Source organism: Rhododendron vialii, chromosome 12a (genome assembly GCF_030253575.1).
Source record: "Rhododendron vialii isolate Sample 1 chromosome 12a, ASM3025357v1".
In the NCBI taxonomy this organism is placed as follows: Eukaryota; Viridiplantae; Streptophyta; class Magnoliopsida; order Ericales; family Ericaceae; genus Rhododendron; species Rhododendron vialii.
The window spans coordinates 4,425,168-4,444,794 of NC_080568.1; the positions used below are offsets into that span (position 1 = coordinate 4,425,168).

Below are 19,627 nucleotides of genomic sequence, written 5' to 3' on the forward strand. Positions count from 1 at the left end.
CCGAATTGTGAGAGAACTGAAACCCCAAGTTAAATGGTCCAAATTTTCACAGTAAGACATGTTATTGGGGGGATTGTTCAGGGCATAGCTCTAAAGCCTCAAAAGATTCGAAACACCCCCCGGTCCCACATTAAAGTGTGCTGCACACACTTTCTAAGGTGCATCATACAAATATACTTATTTGGAACAGACTGAAATAATTGCATCAAATATTTCGCATTAAATGTTCTTTTTAAAAAAAAAAATCCTATTATCAAATATCGTTTATCCGAATATTGGTGTTTCTAAAACAAACCAAAGTACGAGAGCTCTAAATTTTTTTTATGTGATTCACATGTATTAGAATTTAAACAGCTTTGAACACAAATAAGTTAACGTTTAGATCTTTGCGCATAAATCTTTTGCACGTAAAAGTGTTCTAGAAGTAACTCAAGTACTACTAATTTTCAGTTGGCTATGTATGGCACCCAAACGTACAATTGTTTTTTTTGTTTTTGTTTTTTTTACTTTTTTGTACCAAAAAAATCCCACAAAGAAAGTGGCAAACCCACCTCTCTCCTTCCCACTCAAATATCCAACCCAGCCCTGAGGTCACCACCATATTGTACCCATACAGATACAGATAATACTACCGGACATACAAGGACATAGATACAACACTTCACCTCCAAAACCTCAAAAACCAACCCCAGCAACATTCTAGGGTTTACAAATCAAAAACCCTCAAGAAAACGCTAATCAACCATGTCCGGTTTCCTGTCAACTGCACCAAACTTAGCCTTATCTCCCTTCCCTAAACGAACCAGACCCACAAACCCACTCCTCTACCGAACCCACCACCTGGGTTTCCCTAACCAGAGCCCTTTCCTGCGTGGCACACTGGGCGTGGCCAGGTTCGGATTCGGGCAGGTCCAATTACCCGACCCGGATGGCGCGGAGGGCCTGATTAAGGACCTGTTTGGGAGGGCAGAAGGGTTTCTTTATACGGTTGCCGATGCCGCGGTTTCCTCAAATTCGGATGCGGTTACGGGTACCAAACAGAGTGGTGATTGGTTATCTGGGATTACTTATTACATGGAGAGTGTTTTAAAGGTATGTGAAAGAATCCAACTTTGGTTGTATTGGTTTGGGTATCATTTCTTAGCTAGGTTATGATGTGGACTGTGAATTATTGGAGGTTTAAAGTTTGTGTATGTGAATTGGAGCAACAATAGTTTTGTATAGGTTATGAAACCAATGTGGTATTGAAAGGCCGGAACGTAGTAGAAAGATAGAGAAGTCTGAAAAGAAAGGGAAATGCTTTGTACACAGATGTCCACATACAGATAGTCAGATAGATGAGTCCACAATCGGTTGAGGTGTGTGTGGGTCCCATGTGCATCGGATGATTGCAGATACATCTGTGTCCGGAGCACTGCCAGAGAGAAATTCTTCCCATCCTTACTTTTGAGCTATCAAACCAGCAGAACTAGCACAGCATTTTGGGGTACTGAGCGTTCTGATATTTTCATGCTTCTTGGGAGTCTATTAATGACCTAGTATCTGTGTACCAGATAAGTGGCATATCTTTGAAAAATCCTCGCCTATTCTTAAGGGACCGAGAAATAATTGAGTTAATGGACGGGGGTTAGGTTTCAAGCTTGGAAAATGGCATCGTTTAAGCTCAAAACTACCACATAAGTGGCATATCTTTGCAATATTTGTGCCAATACTCAGAGGGTATGAGAAATGATTGAATTTTTGTATGAGGGTTAGGTTTCAACCTTTGAAAGTGGCATTGTTTAAGCCCAAAACTACCATGCCAGTCTTACTGTAGAATTTTATAACTTATAATCATAGTTACTGAATTGTCGATGGTTTTGATTTGGTGTCTATGGAATTGTAGCAACAACTATCCCGTAAAGGGTATGTATTGAAGATGGGAATGAAATGGAAGATCACCGTATACACGTATAGAAGCGAATCTTGAAACACTTATTGAGCAATCGAATTTGAACAAAGAAGTTGCTAGTGTTTAGTTCACTGGAAAGATTTTGGGAACAAAGGAAATAATCTTTACTTGGTCTCCCAACGGCATGGCCATTCGCCTCCTGACTTGGTGAATGATTAGTCCATTTTTTGATGCACCCTGTCAATTTTTAGCAAACCAAATGTCGGAATGATCGAATTTCAAGGAAATGACCATTGCATTCCACCTTATTCCAGTGAAACAAAGACTTGGTTATTCTTTCAGAGCCCATTAAAAAGAACACCTGGAGTAGGATTACTCATATATATTTCACAGTTTCATGACTCAGTAGTAAGGATTTAAGAACCAATTGTGAAAAACTCGAGGGCCTGGTTCTCACGCTTCTTCCATTCCAAACCTACCATTCCATTCTTATCTAGTTTTTGTTTGGAGTCAAGTCCCTTTTATGTAGTTTAGTATTGGGGCATTTTTTTGATTTGAATCATATGCAAAGAGATCTTGCCTTTTAAATGGAGTAATATAACTTCGATTATGTCTTAGACGTATTGGTTTGTAGTAACTATTTCTATGAATTTCAGGTTTTGAAGGGTGGGTTATCTGCTGTACATTTTCCATATGCTTATGGATTTGCAATCATTCTCCTAACTGTAATCGTTAAGGCTGCCACCTTTCCTTTAACAAAGAAACAGGTTTGTCTTGAGCTTTTATCTAATTTGGATGGAATGTTTGTCTAATTGCGTTGTTCTTTCCTATATGCTGATAGGTCAGAAAACTGTTCCCTTTAGTTGAGAAACTTCTCTACATTTTCAATGGGTTTTTAAAGAGATGTATTTATATCTGAAGTTCTTATTGTCAGATTGAATCGACGATGGCAATGCGATCACTACAACCTCAAATAAAAGCTATTCAGCAACGGTACGCTGGAGACCAGGTTACCTTTCATCCTGTCCTTTGCGGAACATCATCTTTGCCACATATATTGCTGCTTAGTGCTTCGGTGCTCCCTACTTCATAGTAGTTAGGTTACTTTGAGGAGTCAACAAGTCATAGAGCTAGAATGACTTTTTTCTATTTGCTCTATTAAAAGCTAGTGAGTAGTGAAAATGTGGTGACAAATGAGCTATCGCATTTTCAAGTTCTCATCCTCATATGTGCATGTAATTGCAGGAGAGGATTCAGCTAGAAACTGCTCGCTTGTATAAACTAGCTGGTGTCAATCCATTGGCAGGTAGATACTACCATTTTTTAAAGATTTTACTGTGGAGTTATTCGATTGTAAACCAAAATTTAAGCTTGTATTACCTTCTTTTCTGAATCAGGGTGCCTGCCAACTCTAGCCACCATACCCGTCTGGATTGGCCTTTATAGAGCCCTTTCGAATGTGGCTGATGAGGTAACATGGCAACAGGGTGCTCGAGTCATGACTTTCACCACTTCTGCTTTTAATTTTTACCGAGGGATCACTTTGTCTAATTGAATGGTGATTCTGTTGTTAAGGGGCTCCTGAATGAAGGCTTCTTCTGGATACCCTCCTTGGCTGGTCCAACTACAATTGCTGCTCGACAAAATGGCAGTGCTATCTCTTGGCTTTTTCCTTTTGTAGTAAGTGCTGCAACCATTCTAAATCATTAGCTTCCTTCATTTGTAAAGATGCCTTTCTAATGACCATAAGACATCTTTTTCCACATATGTTCCTGGTTTTCACTGAACTTATGCTGTTTATATTCCATGCAAGTAAATTTGGAATAAAATTCAGTTCAGTTTTACATCTTGGGTTATTATTAGTCTTGCTACAAATTCAACACACCACATGGTGGGAAAGGTTTAGACCACCTGTCGTTAAGTGAGAAATAAATCCCTAATGAACCTATACTCTCTTATTTATGATCCTGAATTAGTATAGACATGGGCAGAGTCCAGGGGCGACTCTAGCATTATGTAAGAGGGTTCAAATTAGCCCTCTGAGTTCAGAAAATGCATTCGTTTTTTTTTTCATATAACAAAAATGTTTCTACTTACTAGGCAACTGGTACTTGGCCATAATACTGGAAGGCGAATTGAATTTATAAATAGATAATAATCCTCCGAACAAGGCTTTGTTCTATTTAGGCTTTCCATTAGAATTAAAGACGAAAGATGAATACTAGATCAATGAACATTTATCTGGTCACATTGAGAAGAAAACGAAGAATAGTATTGGTAATGAAACTGTTGTGCAGCTTTTTCAAAATATGAATACTCGTTGTCAACGACTCAACAATAGTGAAGTTTTATGTATTTTTGTGACGTGTGATTGTGTTTCCCGTATTGGACCTGTAATACAAATTCTGTTGTATGCTTGCGTCACCATTAACTTATAATCCTTCAGCCGCCTTGCTAGAGTCTCTGCTTCTTCCCGCATGATTTGATTTTAATTCTATTCGTCTAAATTAGTTTGGTTCAATTCTCATCCTTTGGAGCTCAAATTTTCTTGCAGGATGGTCATCCTCCGCTTGGATGGTCTGATACCTTTGCATATCTTGTCCTGCCTGTGCTGCTGGTTCTGTCACAATACATCTCTGTCCAAATCATGCAGTCATCACAGGTTATTTACTTGTGCAGTTGTGCCACTGGGTCAAGTTTTATTATAAGAATGGAGTTGTCTTTGTGAAACCAAATTCAACAAAGAAGATGGTGCGCGAGCAGACAATTTATATTTAGAGGATGAAACATGCTCATTCCTCGTTCTCTGGACCTCTCCGTTGTATATGTTCTGCTCGGAGCTAAATTGAGAATGTGCATATGTTAGTGTTTGCTGGTGGAGATTCTCAGTGGTCGAACTTTTTTTTGGTTTGATCTAAGATCATTAACAATCTATACAAAATATGGAATAAGAAGCATACAAGTGTCTGTATTTATAAAGTGATGATAAAATTTCTCAATGGAAAACATGGGCTAGCAATTCTATCCTTATAGCATATGTTAGCTAGTCCTGTTATGGACTTATCATTGTCTGCTTTGAACCTTTCTATGCCCTCAATTGTAATCTTTCTTTTCCGTTTTCTCTTTCAATTTATTCGTTTATCACAATATTTGTTTAAGTATGTGGTATCTGCGTTTTGTATTGATCCCTTATATTAGTCCAGTGTCTCGCTAATTCTGTGGCTTCCATGAGTCCATGACTATGATGCATGAATTGCTGATTTTTTCCTTTTTTTGACGGGACAAATTGCTGGTTTAACCGAAGAGATTCTCATTCTTCTTTAATGCTTAATTTGTTAAATGACTTTCAGGCTAATGATCCAAGCTTGAAGAGTTCTCAAGCCATAACAAAATTTCTGCCGTTACTGATCGGTTATTTTGCTCTTTCAGTTCCTTCGGGTCTAAGCCTGTATTGGTGAGAATTGTGTTCCCTTTGCTAATTAGAATATATCATGTTGTTTAGAAAGAACTCAAAATTCTCTCTTTTTTCATTCCGGCCATAAGTAACCTTAACTTCCCCGGATGAATAAGCATTTTATGTATATTTTGTGCAGGCTCACAAATAACATACTGAGCACCACACAACAGGTTTGGCTTCAAAATTCGGGGGGTGTAAAAAATACAGTGAGTAAACTTAGTGATTCTGTCCTTAAAGAGGAGCCATCACAAGTTCAGACGTCCATTTTTGAAACCACCACAACCAAAAAGGAACCTCGAGCAGAGACGTTGGTTCCACAGGGCCCCCGTCCTGGCGAAAGGTTAATTCTTGTTAATATCAAATTATGCCTGCATTGTTAGCTCTCAATATATGTGTGTGTATGTCTAGGATGTTGCTACAACAATTGTTATTTTGGGTCTTAACTGCTTGGTGTACCCAGATTTAAGCAGATAAAGGAGCAAGAAGAAAGGAGAAAACGGCAGAGAGAGGAAGAGAAGAGGAAAGCTGAAGAGGCAGCAGTTAATGCCACTCAAACAAATGGGGCATATGAGAAAGAAACTAATTTACCTCGGACGGAAAGTGGAAATGAAGCCGAGTCAAGTTTTTCTAGTAATGGAAGCGGTGATTCTCTGACGGGGATTACCAATTCATCCAGCACTGGAAATGGTGTTGTGAATGGTGATCTTTCTATGTTGGACACAAAAGAAGCAGAAAGCAGCGAACATTCTTCTAACTCCGAGGATGGGAGAGGTGATCAAAGTCTTAATGGGAATCCAGAGAAGGTATCCTCGCATGCAAGTTGAAGTTCATAATGTTGTTGAATTTATGATATCTCAATGCTGCATCGTTGTTGGTGTTGTCCTGTGCCTTTTTTTTTTTTCCAGTGCTCTAAAATCAGCCTCGGCAGCCACCTAGGTGGTAGGCGGTGCCCGGCACGACTAGGGGCCTAGGCTTTGAATTAGGTGCCGGGACGATTAGTCAGCGGCTAGGCGAGATTAAGCGGCGACTAATCGGCGAGGCAGTTGGGCGGGATTAGGTGGCTAGGCAGGATTAATAGGGGTCAAATACGTGATTTTTCATATTTAAGTGGGTTAGTTTTTGCAATAATATATTACCAGGGGTTTGGGGGGGATATGAAGAAGAAGTAGAGTAATTGAATAGTAATATCTTAGTACTTAGTTTTATTTGGTTCTGGACTTTGAGCATTGAACTTTGTAATTAACTAGTTATTTGGTACTCTACTTGGTTTCATTTGGTTTGAACTATGAACATTGAACTTTGGATTATGGATTGACTAGTTATTTGTTTGTACTTAGTTTGCAGGTCTCTATATAGTATATATTAAAAAGCTTGATTTTGATGGATGGATGTTTAATGTTTTCATTTTGGATGTTATTTAATATTTTGTTCTACTTACTCCAAACTTGAGGAGGGGGTGAAGAATTAAAAAAAAAAAACCCGACTAATCTCTAGGCTGTCAATTATTATTTTTTATTTTAAAAAAACAAATCTCTATGCGTCATTAATCCCCAATTAAACCTAGGCGCTAGGTGGTGCCCAGTTGCCCGATTAGCACCTAGCGACTTTAGAACACTGCATTATTCATATATGTTCTTATAACCTACCATGATCTATCATGGTATCCCATTAGTTGTAACTCGTAAACGCATTTGCTGACCAGATGTAATCTCAAGACTCTGTCTAGTTAGGTTGGCCTGTGTTTTATGCAAGGAAGGAAATATTTTTTGAAAAATTCATTTCTGTCTGGCCCGCACCATGAAATCGGCTTCGGTTTCTTATGAGGTAAAGAACACTAATCAATAACTTCACAGTAGATCATAAGATATAATTTGAATCCAACAAGGAACAAATTGGATGAGCTCAAGTTTCTTGTTAATATCTTCTCTCCTTCTGCCGTATGGTAAAGTGGCGGAATCCTTGCATGATATTTGAGTTGTACTTGTAAAAAAAAAAACCTGATAGTGATGAGTTGTATTTTCCAGCTTTGGATTCATTTGTGTTACCCTACTACAGGGATAATATAGCAACTTCTATTAGAAGTTTGGAAGTAGTGGTATGCTAGTATTCCTTGCCATTTTCAGTGGGTAGTCTTTGGTGTTGCAAGCAGTTTTTCTTTTCCCCGTTAGCCGTTCAGGCTTGGGTAGGTTTTTTCTTCACGGAAATTTGCAAACAATTTCTGATCTTTTGTTTTACGGTTGTATTTATCCAGGAAGAAGCTGTTGCTGCCATGGGTAAAGCAGATAACAAACTTTCTGGCGAAGATATGCTTCAGGACAGAAGTGAGTGAACGACGGAAACTGAAGCCGACTCGGCGAACCACAGTATTGGTATATGATATTCAAGTGTCGGGGAGATTTTCTGGTATATTTAACTCTCACACCAGTTAGTTATAAGCGTACACAAGCAACTTGACACTGTCCCTTGCAACAGCAAAAACATCGAATCAACTTTGGATGATCAGCAAACGGTTCCAATGGAGCGTTGTTTGTTTCCTTAGTGTGATTGTATGGCGAATAAGGTGTAGATTATTTTGTATCATAGATGGATATCGAGGTCGGTGAAGTTTTTGGAGAGATTTCATGTAAATTTACCTCAGGCATTCGCGTGAAGTATTCTTCGCCCTTTTGATATTAGCTGCTGGTCATTTTCTGGTTGACATAAATGATTGACAATAATGGAACATGTGTTCAAACTGCAGGAATAAAACATATAACATAGTAAAATTTCAATAGGAGCAGATTCTGGGGCATTACACAGTTCACCTATTGTGCTTTGTATTTGACTTTCCATTTAGCCTTGTTGCTGCTCACTTTTTCCTTAGATTGATGTGATGACCACCTTGTCATGCCATGACTCATGAGCCCTAATTTATAAAAAAAGAAAAGAAAAGAAAAAGAAATTGTGATGTATACATATTTGAACTTAAATTTACCATGTGATCGGAATCATTCACTTTTAGAGCTTGACAAGAGCATCCATCGTGCATAAACTCATATCGATCACATATTGATAAATACGATTTTAAAATACATTTATCTTTAAAAAAATAAAATTGTTGTTGAATCAGAAACTAATTATAACAAGGTAAACAATGTTATGTGTTGATTAATATCAGACGAATATAGTTATTAATATAATTGATGTTTTCCATAAGATCTAAAATACGAACGATTTGCCTAGTTAAATTTGACTTGGTCGGGATTCAGGGTTTCTGTAGTGAGCAAGTCACTACAGGTGTGTAGTGACCATCCGGACCGTCTATTTCGCAATCGATGGTTTATATTCGATGAAACACTCTTACCGGTAAAAGTTGATTCTTACTGGTAAAAATTAATAAACATACTTGAACTATTAATTATTGAGAGGAAAATTTTCAAAATAACACCTGACATTTAACACAAATTTCGCATAGACCTTTTAATATTATAAAAAAAACATATGATCTATTTAAAAATCCATCGATGTTCCACCCACCATTAACTCCCGTCAAAAACAGACGAAAAATGTTGAATATGTGGCATTTTGACGAGAATAAGAAGAATGGTCCCATATGACATCATCTTTGGTCATGTTTGGCTTATGAGACTTCATCTTGGTTATTGTAACTGTTTGTTTTTATTGAACTAATTATTTCACATTTTGGGATTAAATTTGGGTGCATTTTTTTTGGTAGAGCTTGAGATGGTGTGAGACAAATGAAGGAGAAGGAAATGTTTGAGGATTTTGGGACTGAGTAAGATGGAGTTCCGGTAACAACTTTTTTTACTTTTTCTATAACTTTTAGTTTTGTCCTTATTAGAATCTTTTTCGCGTTTGTAAATTTTGCGCCAAATTTTTGTGACTCTTTGATTTGTCTCAACAAGACAAATCGAAAAGTAATTTTCTTTTACTTTTACCTAAATATTTTAGAAAACAACCACTTTTTAAGTCAAAATTTAAAAAGTGGTTATTTTCCAAAATATTTGGTTAAAGTAAAAAAAAATTTATTTTTCCAATTTGTCTTAACTTAGAAAATCAAAAAAGTGAGGCGCAAAACTAACAAATATGAAAAAAAATTCTAATAGAGACAAAACTAAAGTTACAAAAAAAGTTAAGTGGAATGCGGTAGGTGGAATCTATAATGATCCCAAAGGAGGGTTTGGCGGGAGAAATCAGCAGAGTAATGTGATTTTCTCCCAAAATATATATTGGTTTCCTTTCAAATGGCCAAGTGTAGGCTATGTCAGCATCTCCGTTTGTTTTTGGATGGGAGTTAACGATAGGTGAAATATTGATGGGTTTCTAAATAGGTTAGGTGTTTTTTTTATTTTATAATATTAAAAAGTCAAATACGTATACATAATTTGTGTGAAAAATGAGATGCTATTTTGAAAATTTTCCTTATTGAGATAGACGGTTTGAACTTTGAATGATGCACAGAGCCCACAAACACCTAAACTGGACGGCCGAGTGACTAGAAAGATCCCACCCACACAGAAGTGGCAAAACCCATCCATCTCCCCTTCTTCAGTTTCCTCAACCTTTTGTTAAAAACTCTGAAAGAAACCCAGTATAGTTCTTGGGTTTGCACGACAAGAACACCAACTCACATGTCCAGTTTTCTGTCAATTGCACCAAACTCACCCCCCTCTCTCTTCCCCAACCGAACCAGACCCACAAACCCTCTTCTACACCGAACCCACAATGTGGGTTTATCCAACCAGAGACGCACACTGTGCGCGTCCGGGTTCGGGCACGTACCGTTTCCAGACCCGGATAGCGCGAAGGGCCTGATTAAGGACCTGTTTGGTAGAGCGAATGGGTTTCTCTATCCGATTGCGAATGCCGCCGTTTCGTCGAATTCGGATGCTGTTACGGGCTCGAAACAGGGTGGTGATTGGTTGTCTGGGGTTGTTATTGACATGGGAGGTGTTCTTAAGGTATGTGAAAGGTTGCTTGACCCCATTCAATTACCTGGGATTTGTGTTTTTGTTATTGGTTGTTAGGTTTGGAAGCGTAATTTGCAAATTTGACCCCACTTACTCCGCGTATGTCGTGCTTTGAGTGTTGTCTACCACAAAGCTAGGGCTTCAAATGAACTGAGCCGTTCTGTTCGACTCGATAAAGGCTGCTTTGAGTTCAATTCGAGTACTAAACGAACTGAATTGAACCTGAGCCTCAATTTGAGGCTCATTTTATAAACAAGCCGAATTTGAACCTGACAGTATTCGGCTCGTTTAGGCTCGCAAACCTAGAGTGTGTGTATATATATTTTAAGGGAAAATGACGGCCCAGGACGTGTTTTGATAATTAATACCTGCCAAAGACAAGCTAAGAACATTTGTTAATGCTGAAAATATCCTTGGCGGGTATTAATTATCAAAACACGTCATTGGCCGTCATTTTCCCTATATTTAACTCATAAGAATTTCACATATAACATTGAATATGTATGAACTTTTACATATGCATAATGAATATTTTGTAACTTGTGAATGTATAAACTTTTAAAAGTACTATAAACTTGGATTTTAATATGTTTATATAATTTTATATATGTATGAACTGATTTAGGTACGAAATAAATATTTTATTTACGGTTCTACACCTGTATGAGAGCATAAATGTCTTAACATTTTTTACTCGTTAAGGCTCGTGAACAAGTTCCAATTCAACTCATACCACGACAAGCTTGGCTAGAGCTCGACTCGTCAAATTTTCATTGAGTTCGAGCTCGGCTCGATTTTGCTTAAAAACATAACGAATGAACTTGAACATTCTAGGGATCTGCTCGATTCGGCTTGTTTGCAGCTCTACACACAGCTAGTCCCAAGCTGACACAAAGGAGGAAGACTGTGCCTTAAGTAGCTCACAGTTAGCACGTAAAAACGCCATGGGATCCTTGTGACATGATTCCGATTAAAAAAATTACTGGTGCTAGGACTCTCACTTCATCATGGAATATAACATCTTTGATAGAGCTCAATGGAGGAAATGAATTTATGTGGTCGACCCCAACTGATTGGGACTTAAGCGCTCGGTTGGGTTTGGTTTAACTTTTAAGACTACTATTATAGTGCAAAAAAAAAAACAAAAAAACAAAAAACAAAAGAAAGAGAAACACTACAGTAATGCCCCAAGCATTCTATGTAAGTTATGAGTATCTGATTGGGTTTGGTTTTGTTTAACTTTTAAAACTATATGATTACTGTGCAAAAAGAAAAGGAAGAAAATAAACGCTATAACATTACTCCAAGCATTCTAGCTAAGTTGTAAGTATTTGATTCAAGTAAAAAGGAAAATATTTGCTATGTAGTTTTTGAGGAACCCATCTCTCAATTGAATGAGGACCAATGGATAAAAGACAATTTGCTTATGTAGAAGACACTTTTAAATGATTGTTGCGTATATTTCATTTTCACAACTGTCAAACTTTGTCAGGGGATCTTGCAAATGAATTTTGTAAGATGGTTATTTATAGCTTTACGGAAATAATGTTTCCCATAGATACATTGAAAAAAATGGACGAGTTTAGGTACTACAGGGAAATGAGCATTCAATTCCACCTTCACTCCAGTGAGTTGAAGACTTGTGCTGTGTTTGGATGAGTTTTTGAGAAATTTTGTAGGGTTATGAGTGGAGAGAGAAATGAGAGTAATGATTGGAAGTAGAGGTAATGATTGGAGAGAGATAGAGAGAGAAATGAGAATAATGATCGGATATAGAGGTGAGTAATTATTGGAAATAGGGGTAATGAGTATTTTTTGAGTTGAGAATTTTTTTTCAAAAAGTAATCCAAACAAAGCATTGGTTATTCTTTCAGAGCCCCTTAACGAACTACACGTGGAGAGCATTAGTGTTATATATGACATTATTTAATGATTCAACTTCTCAGGCTTGATAAGCTTGAAGAGTACCATCTTCAATTTCAAAATTACCTTTCAATTCTATTGAGCAATTTATTCATAGTCAAGTCCCTTTTAGGTGCTTTGAGCATTTTGGTTTTTGAGCTTTGAAGCAGATGCTAAGAGATCTTGCCTTTTAAGTGGTTCAGGGTCCTACAACTGGCATTACTATTTGGTACGTGTCATAGTCGTATGGGTTTGCATTAAGCCAGTAACTATTTCTGTGAATTTCAGGTTTTGAAGGATGGGTTATCTGCTGTACATGTTCCTTATGCTTATGGTTTTGCAATCATTCTCCTAGCTGTACTCGTCAAGGTTGCCACCTTTCCATTAACAAAAAATCAGGTTTGTCTTGTGCTCTTACCAAATTCAAATGGAATGTTACATTGTTCATTCTTGCCCATAAGCTGATAAGTCGAAACTGTTTTCTTTAGTTAGGAAACTTCTCTAAATTCAAAATTGAAGACATTCGAGTTTTAGAGATATGTATCGACATCTTGAATAATTTTTTTCAGATTAAATCTACAGTGGCAATGCGATCACTACAACCTCAAATAAAGGTTATTCAGCAACGGTATGCTGGAGACCAGGTTACCTTTCATCTTTTCCTTTATCTTTGTTGAATATCATCTTTGTAGAATATAATGCGGCTGCCTGCATCGAGGATCATATATGTAGAATTTAATTTTTTGTTTCCTTATTTGTCCCATGAATCCGAGTTGGTATGGAAAATGCGGTGAGAGATGAGCTCTCGCATTTGCAAGTGATGATCCTCACATTTGTATGTGATTGCAGGAGAGGATTCAGCTAGAAACTGATCGGTTATATAAACTAGCTGGCTTTAATCCATTGGGAGGTAGATATTACAAATGTTTCCATAGGTTTTATTCTGGAGTGATTTGATTGGAAATATAAAAATGACTCAACACTGCCTTTTTTTCTGAATCAGGGTGCCTGCCGATTCTAGCAACTGTACCCATCTGGATTGGAATATATAGAGCCCTTGCAAACGTGGCAGATGAGGTAACATGGAAATAGGTGTTTGAGTCATGACTTTTAGTTGCTTTTGCTATTAATTTTTACCAAAGGATCTCTCTGTCTAATTGACTCATGATTCTATTGGGAAGGGACTCCTGACTGAAGGCTTCTTCTGGATACCCTCCTTGGCTGGTCCGACTGCAATTGCCACACGACAAGGTGGCAGTGCTATCTCATGGCTTTTTCCTTTTGTAGTAAGTGCTGTAACCATTCTAAATCATTAGCTTCCTGCATTTCTAAAGATGCATAGCTATTGGCTCTATGGAAATCTTATTCCACAAAGTTTGATTTTTACTGAAATTATGCTTGATAATGGAAAAGAATAAATTTTCACTGAAATTATGTGGTTTATATTTCATGCGTCTGCATTTATAACTTTCTATTCAGTTTTACATGTTAAGTCTTTTCTTAGTCTAGCCACAAATATTGCAACATGGTGGGAACCGTAAGTCAACGAGAAATAAATCTTCAATGAATCTATTCCTCTCTTGTGATCATCATTTAGTATTACAAGGGTTAGGTGTCTCTCCTGCTTTCCGTACGGGAAATTTTTAATTGTTGAACTTCAAATTTATTGGCAGGATGGTCATCCTCTGCTTGGTTGGCCTGATACCTTGGCATATCTTGTCTTGCCGGTGCTGCTGGTTCTGGCACAGTACACCATTGTCCGAATCATGCAGTCATCACAGGTTATTTAATTGCGCCACTTGGTTAACTACTGTTTGAAAAAATGCAGCTATCTTTTGGTTAATTGTTTGTAAGATTGCAGTTTTCTTTGTCTAACCAAATTCAAGAAAGATGATTAGAGAGCAGCCAACTTACTATGAAGCACTGACACCTCTAAAGGTTGACGTATCGCAGTGTCTGCCTGTCCGGACATGGGGACACGCATGGGACATGTGTCCGACACGCCACGTGGTGTGTCCAATAATTTAATTTAAGTTTTTAAGGGGGACATGGCTGGGGACATCGATGGTGATACGGGGGATACTGATCGGGACACAGTGGGGGTCAAACTGTAATTTTTACGAATTTTGGGGAGTTAAACTGGAATTTTTTACAAATTTTGGGGGGTCAAACTGTTATTACTTAAATATTAAATAAATAAATATACATGTGGCGTGTCCCCCGCCGTGTCCGTGTCCTCATTTTTTTAGAATTCCCGTGTCCGTGTCCGTGCATCATAGCCAACCTGTCTTTAAAGGATGGAATGTATTTGCTCATTCCTTATTCTCTGGACCTCGTCATAGTTCAGTGTTGTGCTTGGAGCTACACTGAGGAATGTTTAATGCATTGTTAGTGTTTGCTGGTTGAAATGCAGGCAACTTGTGTATATAGCATGGAACATATTTGGTCATTCCTTGTTCTCTTAACCTCTACATTGTTTTGTGAACTGCTTAGAGCTGAATCGAGTAATGTGTAATTTGTTAGTGTTTGCTGTTGGAGTTTCTGAGGTTGAATTTATTTTTTTGTTTGGTCAAAGATAATCTATTATTATTATTTTTTCTTTAGATGGGAAGAATTGCTGATTTAAGCAAAGAAATTCTCATTCTCTTGATTTTTTTAATTATTCACTCGACTTTCAGGCTAATGATCCAAGCTTGAAGAGTTCTCAATCAATAACTAAATTTCTGCCCTTGCTGTTCGGTTTTTTGGCTCTGTTAGTTCCTTCTGGTCTGAGCCTTTATTGGTGAGAAGCTATGTCCCCTTGCTATTGAACTATGGAATGTTATTTAGAACTTCTATTGTCATTGCAGAGATGTTTAACCCTTTTTTTCCCCTTCTTCTTTGACCATTAGTAACTGTAACTGTCCCGGATGCATAAGAATTTAAGTATATTTGTGCAGGTTCACAAATACAGTATTGAGCACAGCACAACAGGTATGGCTTAAAAATTCATGGGTTGCAGAAAATTCAATGAGTAAACTTACTGATACTATCATTGAAGAGGAGCCACCCCTAGTTCAGACACCCATCTTTTTAACCAGCACCACCGAAAAGGAACCCCGAGCAGAAATGTTGCCTCCACAGGGGCCCCGTCCTGGTGAAAGGTTAATTCTTGTTGATTTCATATGATGACTACATTGTTACCTATCAGTATACGCATGCGTGCGTGCGTGTGTGTGTGTGTGTGTGACTAGAATGTTGCCACAGCAACTTTTGCTTTTGGACTTGAGTTATTGGTATTCCCAGATTTAGGAAGATTAAGGAGCAAGAAGAAAAGAGAAGACAGCAGAGAGAGGAAGAAAAGAATAAAGGTGAAGAGGCAGCAGTTGATGCGACTCAACCAAATGGGGCATATGGGAAAGAAACCATTTTAGGTCAGGGGGAAAGTGGAAATGAAGCGGAAACAAGGGTTTCTAGTCATGGAAGCGGTGATTCTATGACTGGGATTAACGATGCATCCAGCACTGGAAATCATGTTGTGAATGGCAATCTTTCTATGTCGGACTCAAAGGAAGATCAGAAGACTATCCTTGAGATGGAAAGCAGTGAACAGTCTTCTAATTGCAAGGATGGGAGAGGTGACCAAAGTCTCCATGGGAATCCAGATAAGGTACCCTCACAAGTTAAATTGAATTTTTTTTTTTTGAAAGGCAGTTGAATTGAATTCATAACATTGTTTAATTTCTCTATGTTTTAATGCTGCATCATCTTTGGTGTTCTCACTGGTCCTTTTCATTTCAGTCCTTATACAACACCGTGATCTGTCGAGTTGTACTACCCGTTGTAAATTGTAGACCTGCGCAACACATCTGCTGACCAGATGAATCTCAAGCCTCCGCATAAATTTAGGGCGGTTTGTCCGTCTGTGTTATACGCAAGGGACGATAAATGTTTGGGAATTCTCAATAGTTCCTTATGGCCCACATTATACAAATGGCTTCGGCCTATGTTGAGGTTAAGAATAATAGTCAATAGATTCACTGTAGAAAGTAAGATGTAATGCAATGAGGAGACAAATTGCTTGAGCTCAAGTTTGTGGTAAATTTATTCTGTTCTTTTTGCCATTTGGAAAGTTAACCCCGCTAGGTTATTTAATTATCTTTCAGAGCTTGTTAATGATTACGATTAATCATCTCAATTGGTCTATTCCATAGGCTGATAATATTTGGGTTTTGGTTTTCCTTTACATGTCATTTGATCGTTATAGCACTTTGATACACACTCAAGCCACTAAAACATATTGTCAAGCCTGCGAAGAAAATTGGATTACACTTGGATAGTTTTGTTCAGTGGAACTTGTAGTTGATTTTATATGACTTCACGGTGATACTATTGAAGTAGCCAAATCAAGTGAGGTAGGTAGACTGTACTCAAGCCACACTTTGCAAAAGAACAAGTCCATGAATTCCAACGGGACGGATGTGGAATCCATTTACAGTATTGAGGACATGTAGTGTCCAGATTTGGTTCCCTTGGATCGATTCATACTATACTTTTAGATTCCACATAGGAACCCAACTTTAGTAATAGTATCTGTATAGCAACTTGTATTGGAAGTAGTTTGCTTCTTTTCACTTCAGTGGGGTAGTCTTTGGCGATGCAAGCAGTTTTCCTTTCTTCCGTTGGGCTATTGGGTATGGGATTTTTCTACGTGAAAATTTAGAACCAATTTCTGATTGTTTCATTACCATCTTATTTTTATCCAGGAAGAAGCAGTTGCTGCCATCGGTAAACCAGATTACGAACTTTCTGGTGAAGATATGGCGCAGGACAGAAGTGAGTGAACGACAGAAACGGAAGCTGAGCTGGAGTATTGGTATCAGATATTCGAGTTGAAGGGATTTGCTGGTATAGTTACTCTCACACTAATTAGTTAAAAGCGTATACTAGCAACTTGATACCGTTCCTTGCACTGGCAAAATTATCGAATCAACTTTGGAGGATCGGCAAGCGGTTCAAATGGAGCATTGTTTGTTTGCTTGGTCTGTTTAGATGGAAGTTGAGGTCAGTGAAGTCTTTGGAGAGATTTCGTGTAAATTTACCTCTGGCATTCCTGCAATTGAATAGCTATCTTTTATTGAAACAGAATTTACCAACAATATTGTTAAATCAATCGGGTTTAAATGTGGACAAAATTCTGTCTCTGGGGTTTCCACCACTGCCTTCGTGGGCCTTACTAGCGTTTATTGTTTTAATATGACCATTTCATTTTGTAGGACTCGCAAAATAGTATATTCACGTTAAAAAAATTAGCTTGATTACACATGGATGGGTATATCAAAAATTAAATATTGGTTTATAAGACAGTTTCTTTAAAATTATTGACGGGTATGATCCAATTTTGATTATAAAATGGATGGGCATGATTCTGTCAATACTTTTAAAGTTAAACTGTCCATGGCCGTCCATTTTATAAATCAAATTTTAATTTTTGATATACCTATCGATATTTGATCAAGCTAATTTTTCGCCTTGGATATCTTACTCTACGAGCCCTGTAAGATGAACAGTTCAGATTACTACAATAAATGCACGGTGGGGCCATTAGCGGCGGTGGCGGAAAACCCGCGGTTTCCTCTGCCGGCGGAAAGAATTGAAACACTAATCAATACCCCTTTTTGTCCAACCGAAACAAGTAGTAGTATTTGGTACACTGTTTCTTTCGGTAACTAGAAAATACATGTACCTTATCCCATTTGGTAAGTTTCTCTTTAGCAGTTGAATAACTTGAAGCAGTTTACAAGCTCCCTCAAACTATATATATATAGCAAAAAAAGAAAGGAGGCTAACGTCTGCATATGAACCTCTAATTTGTTTCAACAATTTCAGGCCGGCCTTCCTTCCTTCCTTCCTTCACAGGATTGCATGACTTAAAAGGAAAGTAAGATTGAACCCCCAAACAACGTGTAGCAATCTTTGAAACATAAGAGTAGTATTTCTTAAAGCAGATGACTACGTATCCATAAATACTTGTTTAGAGAGAGAGAGAGAGAGAGAGAGAGAGAGAGAGTATTAAGTGCGAGTTTTAGCCTAAATTCACTTTTTTTTTTGGTTAGTGATTTCTTTTCATTGTTAGTGATTTTTTGTCCAGTTTTGGTCAAAATATTCAAATTTTCTATTTGTCTCGGTGAGAGATATCGTAAAAGTGAAAAGATATAGGTTGAATTTTTAAATAAATTAGAAAAAGGGTAAAATAATTCAAACAAATTGGATGTTTTGACTTACTTTAGTCTTAGACCATAGACATAAAAGAGACCAAAAAAATTAAAATAATGGACAAATAAAATGGAACGGATAGGTAAAAAATATTGAAGATTTCATTTAATTAATCAATTGCGAAAAGTCAGAGCTTATGTCAATATGGGAGTGTAAGGTATCTTGGCATAAACAAAGATGCTCATTGTAGACAGAAGTTTGGCAATTCTCTTCTTTTCTATCTAGTCGTGCTTCTGACACGGACAATTTTGCACAGATTTGTGTACAGATTTTTTTGGGCTCACTTTTGGGTTTCACACAAATGATCCAATCCAATCAGAAAATCTTAAATGAAAAATTATAAGATTAGATCAAATACTTAATGAACAAATTGGATCATTTATGTGGGACCCAAAAATACGCCCCACAAAAAATCTATTCACAAACTTGTGCAAAATTGTCTGTGTAAGCAGTGTTATCGTATTGATGGTTCTTAACGTGATTCTAAGAAGACGGCTTAAGCACTTCCCCTAAACACGTGATTACGTAAAATTACAGGACCCACTAACATGCTTCTCCAATGTTAATTTATTCTGTCGGTGATTTGGGACAATATTTTCGACCAAATGTGGTTTGATACGAACTTCTGTTAGTCTAAGACCTGAATTTTAGGAATTTGTTCCTTCCAAAATTTTAGATTCGAAACTTTGAAGTGCTAGCAACTCTTGTGGGGACAATTTACGAGAAACTTTGCCCTGCAATAATCAGATCTCTATTATATCTCCGATCTCCTAGTGGGAGATCCTTTATCGTCTTGATCCGGCCCAATTTACTATGGATATATTGGACAAACCACTAACTAAACACACCACCCAATGGGATCGAATTTCTCCGAATATTTCCAAACCCAAACCATAAATAGAAGAAGTATGAAATTTAAGTGAAAGGAAAACATCCCAATTAAGCAACAAAAATGTAAAAAAAAAAATCTTCAAGTCTTTATATTTCGAGTGCTACACTCAAACAAACACCCCCCTCCCCCCAAGCATTCTAATTTTTTAACACATCTATTCCATCTTTGGCAATCGAATACAAATTAGTCGCGTTACATTGATTCAGACACCCTCGATTATATATTAAAATACAAAATGTGATTCTATATGAATGTGTAAG

The 19,627-nt window shown here is 37.5% G+C and overlaps 2 protein-coding genes and 1 long non-coding RNA gene across 3 annotated transcripts in view; all 3 read left to right on the top strand.

The window, feature by feature from the left end:
- Positions 1-19,627, top strand: part of LOC131311069 (uncharacterized) — a 91,373-nt gene that overhangs the window by 19,714 nt on the left and 52,032 nt on the right. The window lies entirely within an intron of this gene.
- LOC131311064 (ALBINO3-like protein 1, chloroplastic) lies at positions 602-8,052 on the top strand. The gene is made up of 11 exons (XM_058338383.1): positions 602-1,092; positions 2,548-2,658; positions 2,826-2,900; positions 3,137-3,197; positions 3,289-3,362; positions 3,467-3,571; positions 4,446-4,553; positions 5,242-5,345; positions 5,485-5,688; positions 5,809-6,151; positions 7,600-8,052. Exons 1-11 carry the CDS (start codon positions 745-747, stop codon positions 7,675-7,677), a joined length of 1,611 nt encoding a protein of 536 aa, XP_058194366.1. The 5' UTR covers positions 602-744; the 3' UTR covers positions 7,678-8,052.
- LOC131311063 (ALBINO3-like protein 1, chloroplastic) lies at positions 9,859-17,394 on the top strand. Its single transcript, XM_058338382.1, has 11 exons — positions 9,859-10,309; positions 12,509-12,619; positions 12,790-12,864; positions 13,070-13,130; positions 13,224-13,297; positions 13,402-13,506; positions 13,894-14,001; positions 14,899-15,002; positions 15,160-15,363; positions 15,506-15,869; positions 16,966-17,394. The coding sequence occupies exons 1-11, from the start codon at positions 9,980-9,982 to the stop codon at positions 17,041-17,043; spliced, it is 1,614 nt and encodes a 537-aa protein (XP_058194365.1). The 5' UTR covers positions 9,859-9,979; the 3' UTR covers positions 17,044-17,394.